Below are 14,582 nucleotides of genomic sequence, written 5' to 3'. Positions count from 1 at the left end.
GGAATACCTGGTCTAGATCAACCAAAGAAGAATAACCTTACTTGTAGGTGAGGTCAGTCTTGTCCCAGCGCCCCCCAAAGACAACGAAGCGCTTCCGCCGCTGCTTTCCTCCAAAGCTGCCCCCCTTCTGCATGTGGTAGTCCGAGATGCCACTTTGCTTCTGAGTAGGATAGTCTGGAACACCACAGCGAGGCCGATTCCAGATTGACTCTGTGCCATTCCATGACAACACAGTCTCTGGATAGACACCTCCCGACAGGTGCAATTGTTCCTTCAGAGTGTCCTGAGTATGATCAAATCTTGTCGTCTTCTTCAGGCCATATGGGTGAGTCTTCTGAGGCCATCCCTGTGAAAAGAGGTATGTGCAACTAAGTACCATTCAAAGAATGTAAATTAAGCTATTGTTTTGACAAAATCACATACATCTAGGCTACAAAGAAAATGACATTAAACTAAATCAAATGGAAAATGGAATGCATGTTTTTAGATAGCTGCATGGCAAGACATGGTCATCACAGTAAATTGCAGCATGGTACATTACTGTAACATTCTAATAGAGAACCTCAGGAGGAGCTGGGCTTCCGGGACCCAGATAAATCTCCAAGGCATTATTAGTCAATTTCCTCCAGAGAATTTAGAGGGAATTGGTCTGTCAATTGAATGGGTGGAGAGATGATTGGGTGGAGGACAGGGAGGGGTCGGAGGAAGGGGGACGGCTGAACCCTCTCACCACTTTATCCTTGCTCTATCTTTGGCTTCGCTTTATTACAGTTTACTGGTTTCCTAAAAAAGTAGCTGTGAAGGCGTGGAAACTTTTCCTTCTCTGGCTTTTTTCTATGGGGGAGGGGATGACAGTTGTAGAGGTGAAATAGGGTGAATTGTAGTTTCTTTCTTGTTTTAACGGTCTTAAAAATGCTTCCGCGTCCGACAGCCCAAGGGTACCCTTTAAAAGCTGTAATTTGTGAACAAGCTATTTTTAAATGGCCATTAAAAGTCTAACATGAGAGGCTTTGATGCAGTGGTGCATTTTCACAAAGGCTTGAAAGACTTGGATGTTGTGATCAGGGACTAGTACACACTACCTTCCTTGCTAACATTCATCATTCCAAACCTTGCAGATGGACATTAAGAGAGGAATCCCATTTATGTCTATCAGTTGTACGATCTAACATAATAAGTAACCAGGTACACTTCTGTTTTTCAGCCTTTGAATGTGGAAGCCTTCCCTCCTATCTCTCTTCAAGTTATTCTGTAAATTCTGAAACCATTCAACTTTATGTCATGTCTATTTAAAAAAAAAAATGTAGATCACAATGGCACTGACCTTGATGTATGCATGAAACCCCAATTTGGTTAGTAAGTAGCTTAGGCAGCCGATAGTGGGCGCTAAATTTACGCTATCGTCTAGGATTTATGTGCCCAACTGGTAATACACTCGTGTCCCATGTAGGCTGGCTCGTACATAACGCACCCACCGTTCAGGCTGCAAAGGCATCATTTCCCTCCTTATCTAGCTTTAATGGCGGGCAGTTGGGGGGAAAAATGAGGAAATAAAATACAGTTTTCCACCACTTAGGATGTTGCACACTGTATTCAGCCAAGGGATTTAAGCAATTGATCTTATGTCATCGTGATGACTATAAACATTTATACTAACATCCCCAATCTGAGGTAAAAAGGATGTGTCATTTATGGGGTGAAAATGCTAACTTGTGTAAGGTAGTAACACAAACTGTCTACATTAAGGAAATTTGCTCAATATAAAATAATTGAATGTGTCACGACTCCTACCGAAGGTGGCTCCTCTTCCTGTTCGTGCGGCGCTCGGCGGTCATCGTCACCAGTCTATTAGCTGCCATTGATCCCTTTTCCCTTTTCTGTTGGTTTTGTCTTATTGGTTTCACCTGTTTCTTGTTTAGGTTTTTAGTTGGGCTATTTAAGCCGGTAAGGCCCGCCTGCTCTTTGTGCGGGCTTATTTTTCCACTGTGTTTATGTGTGGTAGTGTGTTTCGTTTTGGGGTTTTCTCCAGACTAGTTAGATCCTGTTTTTGGGCCAATCGTGGATGTGCGCCTGGTATTTGGAGTGTACGATTTTCCCTGTGCTGAAATAAAAGCACTATTCCGTACCTTCTGCCTCCTGCACCTGACTCCGCTCCCACTACGCCTGAGTGCGTCACAATATGGCTAAATAATTCAACATGTTCATTTGAGATAATAGTTTGTGAGTGGGCAACATATACTTTTGCAATGACATATATTTCTCACTCATTTAACCATTTAGAGAGTAAAAATAAGCTCTCAAACACAATTTAACCAGGCACTGTAGACTAGAGCCTCCATAGTATCAGTGCAGCAGCCTGAACATCTGACACTCCTACTCTAATATCAAAGTGCAGATACTGAGTTGAAGAATGCTGCAAGAGAAAAGCAACGTAAAAAATATTCAAGGCCAGGTGTTCACTTTTCATCCAATATTTTAAAAATAAACAGCATAATACCTATTTAATAGACCGCCTATATATCTTTTGCTTTGACACTCAACGTGACAAGACAGTTAGTTCAGATCTTTTGGGGTTCAGCTGATGCAATGAACCATAGCCAAAAAAGTCTCTATGCAGAACGCAGGTTGACGTTTATTGTCACAAGTCTAGTCCTGGTGGCAGAACTGAGTGATTTCCCCTTCGATAGGCCAGGTGTAAAGTCAAAATTGACTACATTTACATTTACATTTAAGTCATTTAGCAGACGCTCTTATCCAGAGCGACTTACAAAACTATATTGTAAAAATGTATGAAAACAAAAATGAGCTTTTTGGTCTTAATTTAAGGTTCGGGTTAAGGAATTAGGGTTAGCAGTGTGGTTAAGGTTAGGTTTAAAATCATATTTTATGATATTGTGGCTGTGCCAGCTAGTGACCACTCTGCAGAGCTGCCTCCAGAACAAGATTCATGATGAAAAAATGCTAACTACGGTGAGAACAACCACTCACCAGCAGAGCCAAAATAGCATCTTTGTGAGACTTGGCCAAATCTAATAAGAAGAAAACAACCCTCCAGCATGTTGTCAGCTATTCAGTGTGCTCATAACAACCACACGCAGATGAAATAATTACTCACAACTCAGGACCATCAAGAGCGTTGAAATATTTTTGGTCCAATGGGAGTTACAAGTTCCATGCTTATTAGAAACGGGTGACCTTGGACCAGATGTCATCCTTATGTGAGGGATGCATGGGTTTGATTTTCTTAGTTGGGTGTGAGTTTCAAAGAAAGGCCCAATATATCATTGTTCAGATCTGCAGACAATAGGCTACATTTACAGGCCTCAACTGACTAAGACAATAGAGAACAACATAGTACTTGTGCAAGAGAGAAAGCCAAACTCCAGGTCTGCCCCATAAAACTGATGACTGCCCCATTCTGTGTGAAGCATTGTATGCCGCAGGGACCGCTGGCAGATTTACACCAGATGTATTTATCACCTGATAGCAATGCTTTGGTCTATGATAGCCTGAGATATGATAACTTTTTGGAGATATAACTTTTTGGAGACATCACCCAACTATTGACTTCTATCCTTACTTTACTTTCCTTCACTTAACATTAAGAATACCACATTTGTAGCCAAGTCCCAACTTTGATCCACAGCCGAGAAGGCTTTTACTGTGACCAACCAATAGATCCCAACCCTCCATTTGGAAAACACTGCCTTAGTTTATTCTGAATCTCTAATGAAAAATATTTCACATATTCAGGGAGATTCAGGGACACCACATCATACTGCACACAGATTGGTTGATGAAATCAGCTGAACTGGCATCAACAGTAGTCCAATAGAACTGACTAAGTGACTGATTTTAGTCAAGCATGTGGCGGTGGATGTTGGGTTGCATTTCAACAACGAGCTTAAAGATCCAATTGAGGTCGAACAACACAGAACCGCAGTCTGTCAGATGGAAACTGGGGGAAAACCCAGTAAAAGAGAGCTGACATGTCCCTACAGGACAGTTCTGGATAGCTGTGTCTTGCTCACCTTGGCAAACCCCAGCTAACGGTGAAACATGACAACAAAATGTGCCCGCCTACAGACCATGGCTCTGGGGGGTAATCTCCCTGGTGGCGTCTGTTGCTATAAAAGGGGCTTTTGTCTATGTCATTCATTCACTAAAAACCTTAACCAGCCCAAATGCCTCCCTCATACCCTGAACACACAGCTGTAGTGAGGGGAACAGGTGTTAGAAAATTCCCTCTCACCCTGATCATAGACAACATCTGGATGTCTGTCTGGTGTACAACAAAGGAGTCATGAATGTGACTTATGATGCTGTTACCATACCAATCTGAAAACAATTGGTCTTCAACTGAAACTAGAGCCCGACCGATAGTTTTTTGGGGTCCGATACATATTATGATTTTATGGGGGACAAACTTTACCGATACCGATATATCTGCCGATATACAACAAAAAACAAAAAAACATTATGTTGATTTCTTACATTGAGACAATAATGACATATCATGAGAATGGTTGCAAGTGTTCAGATCAGCATGAGATTCCCTTTTTTCATCCCATTTATTGAATATCGGCTATCGCTGGAATTATCGGATGATATATCGGCTCCAATTGAAATTTAAAGATTGCTTTACTGTAGATTAGAACCAAGGGGTGAAAGTAAGGCGGTACGGTCTGGTACGGCATCCCGACAAAATAAATCATGGGGGTACGCCGTACCAGTCAGAGGCATGAAAAATGTGCAAATGGACTTGAAAACGGGCGGTATAGCCTACGATCCAAAATGTGACGTGGTTTCGAGAAAAACAGACATTTTCCAAGGCAGCGATGAGTGGCCGACACTGAGACCCGCGAGGACAGCAGTGGACACATAAATGCTAACCTAATGACAATCGCCAATGCCATGACACGTTTTGGTGTTTTGAGTAACAGTCTCTTTCCATTCATCACTGTTTGGAGGCTGGTAATATGTTGTGAGTGGATGAACGTGGGCAGGTAGCCTAGTAAAGGAGCCCTTTGACGTGATTGTTTGATAATCAGATGAAAACATCATGACTGGTTGTGTTTATGGCACAATATATTTTAAAAGTGAAATGACAAATCTTTACGACTAGGACCACAGAGATGCTATTGAATTAATAGCGATTATATATGTAATTCTATGATTAGGTCCATAAAAATGTTTGGCGCAAGCATGTGCACATTTAGGAGGTTGGGTACCGGGAAAACATTTATTCTACTTTCACCCCTGATTAGAAGGTAGCCTTTCTTTCTTAGAAGAAAGTGTAGGGGAAAACAGCTTCATCCAACCAAGACGATAAGGTACTCAGACTTTTCAATGCAGCCTTTGTGACATCCATCTAAATCCACAACTGAAACAGGAAAAAGGTGCAACATTTACTTTCCTTCTACATACTGAGCACATACTGCACACAGTATATATACAGTGCCTTCAGAAAGTATTCAGACCCCTTGACTTTTCCCACATTTTGTTACATTACAGCCTTATTCTAAAATGGATTAAAAATACAAATAAATCCTCAGCAATCTACACAAAATACCCCATAATGACAACGTGGAAACAGGTTTATAGAAAATTGTGCTAATTTATTAAAATTTAAAAAACACATAATAGATACCTTATTTATATATGTGACTCGAAATTGAGCTCAGGTGCATCCTGTTCCCATTGATCATACTTGAGATGTTTCTACAACTTGATTGGAGTCCACCTGTGGTAAATTCAATTGATTGGACATTATTTGTAAAGGCACACACTTGTCTATATAAGGTCCCACAGTTGACAGTGCATGTCAGAGAAAAAAACAACCCACGTGGTCAAAGGAATTGTCTGTAGAGCTCCGAGACAGGATCGTGGCGAGGCACAGATATGGGGAAGGGTACCAAAAAAATGTCTGCAGCATTGAAGGTCCCCGAGAACACCGTGGCCTCCATCATTCTTAAATGGAATCAGTTTGGAACCACCAAGACTCTTCCCAGAGCTGGCCGGACAGCCAAACTGAGCAATCAGGGGAGAAGGGTCTTAGTCAGGGAGGTGACCAAGAACCCGATGGTCACTCTGACAGAGCTCTAGAGTTCCTCTGTGGAGATGGGAGAACCTTTCAGTAGGACCTCCATCTCTGCAGCACTCTACCAATCAGGCCTTTATGGTAGAGTGGCCAGAAGGAAGCCACTCCTCAATAAAAGGCACATGACAACCCGATTTGAGTTTGCCAAAAGGCACCAAAATACTCTCAAACCACGAGAAACAAGATCCTCTGGTCTGATGAAACCAATATTGATCTCTGTGGCCTGAATGCTAAGCGGCATATTTCGAGGAAACTTGGCACCATCCCGACGGTGAGGCATGGTGGTGGCATCATGCTGTGGGAGTGTTTTTCAGCAGCATGGACTGGGAGACAAGTCAGGATCGAGGGAAAGATGAACGGAGCAAAGAGAGTTCCTTGATGAATACCTGTCTCCAGAGCACTTAGGACCTCAGACTTGGGCGTAGGTTCACCTTCCAACAGGACAACGACCCTAAGCACACAACCAAGACATTTCAGGAGTGGCTTCGAGACAAGTCTCTGAATGTCCTTGAGTGGCCCAGCCAGAGCCCGGACTTGACCCCAATCAAATATCTCTGGAGAGACATAAAAAATAGCTGTGCAGCAACGCTCCCCATCCAACCTGACAGAGCTTGAGAGGATCGGCAGAGAAGAATGGGAGAAACTCTCCAAATACCAGTGTGACAAGCTTATAGCGTCATACCCAAGAAGACTCGAGACTGTAATCACTGCCAAAGATGCTTCAACAAAGTATTGAGTAAATGGTCTGAATACTTATGTAAATGTAATATTTCAGTTTTTAAATAAATTTGCTACATTTCTAAAAACCTGTTTTTGCTTTGTCATTATGTATAATTGTGTGTAGTAGATTGGTGAGGGAACATTTTTATACATTTTAGATTAAGGCTGTAACGTAACAAAATGTGGAGAAAGTCAAGGAGTCTGAATACATGACTGTAAGTCGCTTTGGATAAAAGCGTCAGCTAAATGGCATATATTATTATTATTATTATTATTATTATATTACTTTTCCGAATGCACTGTATGAGCACTATCCCCACTAACTCAGACACCCTTTGGTAGATAACAAGTAGGCCATAAAGATAAATAATGTGCACGCTGGAGGAAATCCATCGAGGATAAATATTTATACACAACGAGCCCCAGAGACCTGCATTCTGCACGCCTTGAGAGGTTGTACACACAAACTAAGTGATTACACTGAGTGAAGAAATGGTTTAGCAGGAAGAGGATGAGGATTTAATATGATGGGAAATGAGAGAAATAAAGAGGCATTGACAGTGGTGTATCTAAGTTGCTTTGTTAGAGAAGAATGAATTGGTTGCAACACCAAAGACCACTGCTAAGGAAAATTATTTTGATGGCAGATCTCGCTTGGGGTGAAGAGATTCCTCAAATCGTCAAATCAATGTTAGACATTGGGTTCTGGCTCACTAGTCTGTGTGTCTCAAAGAAAACAATGAAAGAATTCAATACAAAAAGGTTTCAAAGCTAATTCTGTAGTGTAGATTAATCTCATGAGTGAACGTTCCAACAACTTTAGGGAATATTTGAAGAGCTCTCTGGTGAACTCACAGTTCTGTCTATGTTGCCTCACTACGTCAGACTACTCCAACAGACCCATTTTGGAACCTTGACTTAAGTACTTATCCTGCTTTCAATGGCTTGAATTGTAAACTACATGTAAGTATCTCACAAAGTCTTTCCAGCTTTACGGTTCAGTCTCTGAAAAATGATGGGATACGAATGTAGACTTGCTAAGTTCCAGTATAGCACCTCTTGAGCTTAAATTACAGTATCTACACAAGCATCTACATGTTCAGATACCACTAGATAATTCTCAGTAGCATTTCTTTCAAAGCGGAGCTGCCAGCGTTGCTTTCAACCATACTTCTTTCTCAATTGACAGGTTTTTAAGGAGCGTCGGCATGCTCCCCTTTAGTCATATGTCTATGACTGCCCTCTGACCATTAATCTATGCTTTGCCATGGTAACCTTTGTCTGTTTATTATTCAGTCGAAATCAGCAAAGTTATTTGAAAAGAAAGTACCCACTCTGTTTGTAGACTATAACATACACTACATTACCAAAAGTTTGTGGACACCTGTTTGTCGAACATTTCATTCCAATTAATATGGAGTTGGTCCCCCCTTTGCTGCTATAACAGCTTACACTCTTCTGGGAAGGCTTTCCACTAGATGTTGGAACATTGCTGAGGGAACGAGCTTCCATTCAGCCACAAGAGCATTAGTGAGGTCGGGCCCCGATGTTGGGCGATTAGGACTGGCTCGCAGTCAGCTTTCCAATTCATCCCAAAGGTGTTCAATGGGGTTGAGGTCAGGGCTCTGTACAGGCCAGTCATGTTCTTTTACACTGATCTCAACAAACCATTTATGTATGCTTAAACAGGATAGGGCCTTTCCCAAACTGTTGCCACAAAGTTGGAAGCACAGAATCGTCTAGACTGTCATTGTATGCTGTAGTGTTAAGATTTACCTTCACTGGAACGAAGAGGCCTAGCCCAACCATGAAAAACAGCCCCAGACCATTATTCCTCCTCCACCAAACTTTACAGTTGGCACTATGCATTCGAGCGGGTAGCGTTCTCCTGGCATCCGCCAAACCCAGATTCCAGATGGTGAAGCAATTCATCACTCCAGAGAACCCGTTTCCACTGCTCCAGAGTCCAGGGGTGGCGAGCTTTACACCACTCCAGCCGACTCTTGGCAATGCGCATGTTGATCTTAGGCTTGTGTGAGGCTGCTCGGCTATGGAAACACATTTCATGAAGCTCCCAACAAACAATTCTGGTTCTAGGGCCTCCTGAGTGGCACAGTGTTCTAAGGCATTGCATCACAGTGCTTGAGGTTTCACTACCAGCTGTGACCGGGAGTCCCGTAGGGTGGTGCACAAATGGCCCAGTGTCATCTGGGGGGGGGGGGTTTACTTGGCTCATCGCACTCTGGAGGGCTAGGTGCCTGCAGGCTGACTTTGGTCATCAGTTGAACAGTGTTTCCTCCAGCACATTGGTGTGGGTGGGCATAAAGAACCGGGTCACGTTTTGGAGGACGCGTGGCTCAACCTTCACCTCTCCTGAGCCCATTGGGGAGTTGCAGCAATAAGACAAGATCAAAAAGGGAGTAAAATATTAAAATATATTCAGTTCCAATCAAAAGTTTAGACACACCTACTCATTCAATGTTTTTTCTTTATCTTCACCATTTTCTACATTGTAGAATAAGTGTGAAGACATCAAAACTATGAAATAACACATATGGAATCATGTAGTAACCAAAAAATAGTTAAACAAATCAAAATATATTTATATTTTAGATACTTCAAAGCAGCCACCCTTTGCCTTGATGACAGCTTTGCCCACTCTTGGCATTCTCTCAACTAGCTTCACCTGGAATAGTTTTACAACAGTCTTGAAGGAGTTCCCACATACGCTGAGCACTTGTTGGCTGCTTTTCCTTCACTCTGTGGTTCAACTATTCCCAAAACATCTCAATTTGGTTGAGGTCGGGTGATTGTAGAGGCCAGGTCATCTGATGCAGCACTCCATCACTCTCCTTCTTGATCAAATGGCCCTTACACAGCCTGGAGGTGTGTTGGGTCATTGTCCTGTTGAAAAACAAATGATAGTCCCACTAAGCTAAAAAAACAGATGGGATGGCGTATCGCTGTGGAATGCTGTGGTAGCCATGCTGGTTAAGTGTGTCTTGAGTTCTAAATAAATCACTGACAGTGTCACCAGCAAAGCAACCCCACACCATCACACCTCCTCCTCCCTGCTTCACGGTGGGAACCACACATGCAGAGATGATCCGTTCACCTAGTCTACATCTCACAAAGACACGGCGGGGTTGGAACCAAAAATCCCAAATTTGGACTCATCAGACCAAAGGACAGATTTCCACCGATCTAATGTCCATTGTTCATGTTTCTTGGCCCAAGCAAGTCTCTTCTTCTTATTGGTGTCATTTAGTAGTGGTTTTTCTATGGAGATTGCATGGCTGTGTGCTTGATTTTATACACCTGTCATCAACAGGTGTGGCTTACATAGCCAAATCCACTAGGGCTGTCCACATACTTTTGTATTTATAGTGTATGTGCATGGTATGCAAGGAAAACTTGAACGCAAATGTCGCTTCATATTTGGTGGTCATATTTGCATGAAAACAACTTAACTGTAAACCTACCGACTATACTATTGACAGACACTTTGATTCCAACCAACTGCACTCTCAGATGCTTTTCGGGGTGCCTTTTCTGGCAGCACAAAGGGAAGTTGTGATAGAGAAGAACGCACAATGGAAGACCCGAAGGAGGTGAACCGGCTCTCTCAGCGCAGCAGCTATCTTGTTCTTTCCCTTTTCCCTGTGTCAGCAGACATAGGGGTTTGTTATCCTGCACCAGATGCCAGATGACTTGCCTCAGCCTGCATAATCTCCCTCTCTCGTGCTTTGTCAACAGCAGGGAACAAATTGACTGCATGCACCACTGACACACACTATCTAGGGCGGCAGGTAGCCTAGTGGTTAGAGCATTAGGCAAGTAACCAAAAGGTCACTCGTTTGAATACCTGAGCTATCAATGTGAAGAATTTGCTGATGTGTCCTTGAGCAAGTCACTTAAACCTAATTTTCTCCAGTGGCACCATACTACTATGGCTGATCCTGTAAAACAACACATTTCACGGCACCTATCCAGTGTATGGATACTTTTACTTCAGTTCGGACCCTAGTACATAAGTATTTTATTTTCATAAGTAAGTATTTTTCACCTGAATGGTCTGAAGCATTCCAAACCACTCCCACACCCTTTCAATATAAACAAATCCAAGTCCTTATGTTAGCTCTCTCTCAGCAAAGAGCAACTTGATGCTGTCGCCAACTGTGCAGAGCCCAGCGCCAATCTGAAATGTGTATACAAGAGGCAAGCGTTGTGTGTAGGGTTTCTCCTTTGTCATGTCTGTCCACCAATTGGAAAGATTGAGGGCTGTCAATGTCTTACAAATCATAGAGAATGTAGGTTGCATCCTAAGTATTCATACAATTGTCACGTATACTCCCTCTCCGGCATCTAGGTAATCAGGCTGCTGATTATCCCGCGCACCTGCGTCTCATGACAATTACCTGGACTCCATCACCTCCTTGATTATCTTCCCTATATCTGTCACTCCCCTTGGTTCTTTCCTCAGGGGTTATTGACTCTGTTTTCATGTTGGGGCGTTGGTTGTGTTTTGTGCTCATTGTTTCTTTTATTTCTTACAACACTCACTCCCTGAACTTGCGTCCCGACTCTCAGTGCACTCGTTACAACAATGGCATACAAGCTCTGTCAACATTTCACTCTGGTCACCTTCAGCCTCCCACACAGACATAGGCACACACCTTTTAGAGAAATTACACGTTCTCCTGAATATCTAAATCTAGCGGTAATGGGGTGGCAATTAGGCTAACAGTTAGGAGCATTGGCCAGGGTTTGAATCTCTGAACCGACAAGGTGAAAAATCTATGTGCCCTTGAGCAAGGCACTTAATCTGATCCTAATTGCTCCTGTAAATTGCTCTGGATAAAAGCATATGCTAAATAACTTAAATGTAAACGAAACCTAAGTTGAAACCCATGTTTCAAGAGAGCATGGGCTTAACATATTAGGCTATTTCAACACCAGTTGATTGACATGCAGCCAATAATAAAAAATAGTAAAAACCACTGATCATGCACACAGTGCCTTCAGAAAGTATTCACACCCCTTGACTTTTTCCACATTTTGTTGTGTTAAGCCTACATTTAAAATGTATTACATTTAGATGTTTTTTGTCACTGGCCTACTCACAATATCCCATAATGTAAAAGTTGAATGATGTTTTTCAAACATAGGAAAAATGTATTAAAAATTAAAAGCCGAAATGTCTTGAGCCATGGCACAAGTGGTGCAGATGTCTAAGGCACTGCATCTCAGTGCTAGAGGTGTCATTACAGACCCTAGTTCAATCCTGTGCTGTATCACAACCAGACGTGATTGGGACTTCCATAGGGCAGCGCACAATTGGCCCAGCGTCGTTGAGGTTTGGCCGTCATTGTAAATAAGAATTTGTTCTATACTGACTTGCCTAGTTAAATAAAGATGTAATTTTTATGTAAAAGTATTCCACCCCTTTGTTATGGTAAGCCAAAATAAGTTCACAAGTCACATAATAAGTTACATGGACTCCGTGTGCAATAATAGTGTTTAACATGATTTTTGAATGACTGCCTCATCTATGTAGTCCATACATACAATTATCTGTAAGGTCCCCCAGTTGAGCAGTGAATTTCCAACAAAGATTCAATTACAAAGACCAGGGAGGTATTCCAATGCCTCGCAAAGAAGGACACGTATTGGTACATGGGTAAAAAATGAAAAGAAAAACAGACATTGAATATCACTTTGAGCATGGTGAAGTTATTAATTACACTTTGGATGGTGTATAAAGGTGTCTTTCCTAACTCTGTTGCCGTAGAGAAAGGAAACCGCTCGGGATTCACCAATGGTGACTTTATGTAACGTGTGCGCTGGGAGTCGGGAAGCAAGTTCAGGGAGTGAGCGTTTTAATAAATAAACGTAACATAATACAGAACAAGAAAACACAAACAATGCACAGACATAACAATGACGCCTGGGCAAGGAACCAAAGGGAGTGACATGTAAGGGCAGGTAATCAAGGCAGTGACGGAGTCCAGGTGAGTGTCATAATGTGCTGATTCACGTAACGATGGTGACAGGTGTGCGCCATAACGAGCAGCCTGGTGACCTAGAGGCCGGAGAGGGAGCACACGTGACACTTTAAAACAGTTACATAGTTTAATGGCTGTGATAGGAGAAAACTGAGGATGGATCAACAACATGGTAGTTACTCAACAATACTAACCTAATTGACAAAGTGAAAAGAAGGAAGCCTGTATAGAATAAAAATATTCCAAAACATGCATCCTGTTTGCAGCAAGGCATTAAAGTAATACTGGAAAAAAATGTGGCAAAGCAATTCCCTTTTTGTCCTGAATACAAAGTGTTATGTTTGGGTCAAATCCAATACAACACATTACTGAGTACCACTCTCCATATTTTCAAGCATAGTGGTGGCTGCATCATGTTATGGGTATGCTTGTTATCGTTCAGGACTGGGAGTTTTTCAGAATACATTTTTTTAACAGAATGTAGCGAAGCACAGGCAAAATCCTAGAGGTAAAGCTAGTCCAGTCTGCTTTCCACCAGACACTGGAAGATTAATTCAACTTTCAGCAGGACAATAACCTAAAACACAAGGCCAAGACAGTGAATGTTCCTGATTGGCCAAGTTACAGTTTGACTTAAATCTACTTCAAAACGTATGGCAAGCAGTGGCGACCCGTCATTTGAGCCCCACACTTTTAATTCAATGCAAAATCAAAAATGGGGTGTGGGGGCTTCCCTGTTTTGCTTGTTATTTTAGCATTAATATGTGTCACATATCAGTTTGCAAACAATGTAAAAAATAAAAAAATAAAAACGTTATTGAGTTTATAAAGCCGCATACAAACATGGTCTCTTGTTTGTTTTCTTGAGTAAGGCATCGAGCTCAGTGATTTAGCTCACTCTAGCTCAGTGATTTATGTGGTGGTGGGGCTAGCCAGCAGACAATACAGAGTGTTGCCCCTGTTTGGCTCAGCTTTCTGTAATGATTGGCTCAGTTTTCTGTCACTCATAGGACAGTACTCAATCCCAATTCTAAGGTCAGAGCTCGAAAAATGTTGCCCCTTGGGTTCTGCCATAGTTATATTAGAAGTGCCCATCCAAGAAGGCTCAAGGTCATTGGCCACAGAATGACATCAAATCACGTTATATGTACAGTAGCTTTGATTGGACTGATCATGTCAACATCATACTTTCAACATCTCAGCTAGCAAGCTAGCAGTCCTCACCATGAATCAAGTCGACAATTAAATATTTTTCATATGAAGAGAAATTAGAGATAAACCGTATTGGTGCTAATCGGCCATTGGGCATAAACATTACACAACAAGTTGGAAATCGCAAAACCAACAATGAGTGGTTTGGGAAGGAATCAGTGGCTAACTGTGAGTTCACGACAACTGGGAACTCGGGAAAACGAGCTAAGACTGGGAAAAGTCACTCAACGGGTCACTCAACTCAGAATTGTAAATCCGGCATCTTTCTCTTTGATTACAACATTTTCCGAAAATGGACCGCCTCGCAACTTTCCTGTTCAAGCACATCACAACAGCGTGAGTCCAAAAATGGATATGCTGCTTCATAAATTATGTAGGATGCCAGATAGTATTACTTTCTTAAACTACAGTATACACATAAGTGTATGTTGTGTAGTAAACTGTTAATAGCCCATGTGCCTCACCCTAATAATTTGGTCTATTTTCACCAACGCGGTATTGTGAAATGTAATCATCGAATATTCTAAGAGATGTTATTGTCTGTT

General features: G+C 42.0%; 1 protein-coding gene across 1 annotated transcript in view; it reads right to left on the bottom strand.

The window, feature by feature from the left end:
* The window catches only part of mmp11b (matrix metallopeptidase 11b), a 36,558-nt gene that overhangs the window by 20,464 nt on the left and 1,512 nt on the right, over window positions 1–14,582 (bottom strand). Inside the window, exon 2 of the mRNA XM_035775560.2 lies at window positions 42–346. Within this exon, the coding sequence (XP_035631453.1) occupies window positions 42–346 (305 nt within the window). The remainder of the gene's footprint in view (window positions 1–41; window positions 347–14,582) is intronic.

This window comes from Oncorhynchus keta, chromosome 9, assembly GCF_023373465.1.
Source record: "Oncorhynchus keta strain PuntledgeMale-10-30-2019 chromosome 9, Oket_V2, whole genome shotgun sequence".
In the NCBI taxonomy this organism is placed as follows: domain Eukaryota; kingdom Metazoa; phylum Chordata; class Actinopteri; order Salmoniformes; family Salmonidae; genus Oncorhynchus; species Oncorhynchus keta.
This window is presented reverse-complemented; position numbering and strand designations above follow the sequence as displayed.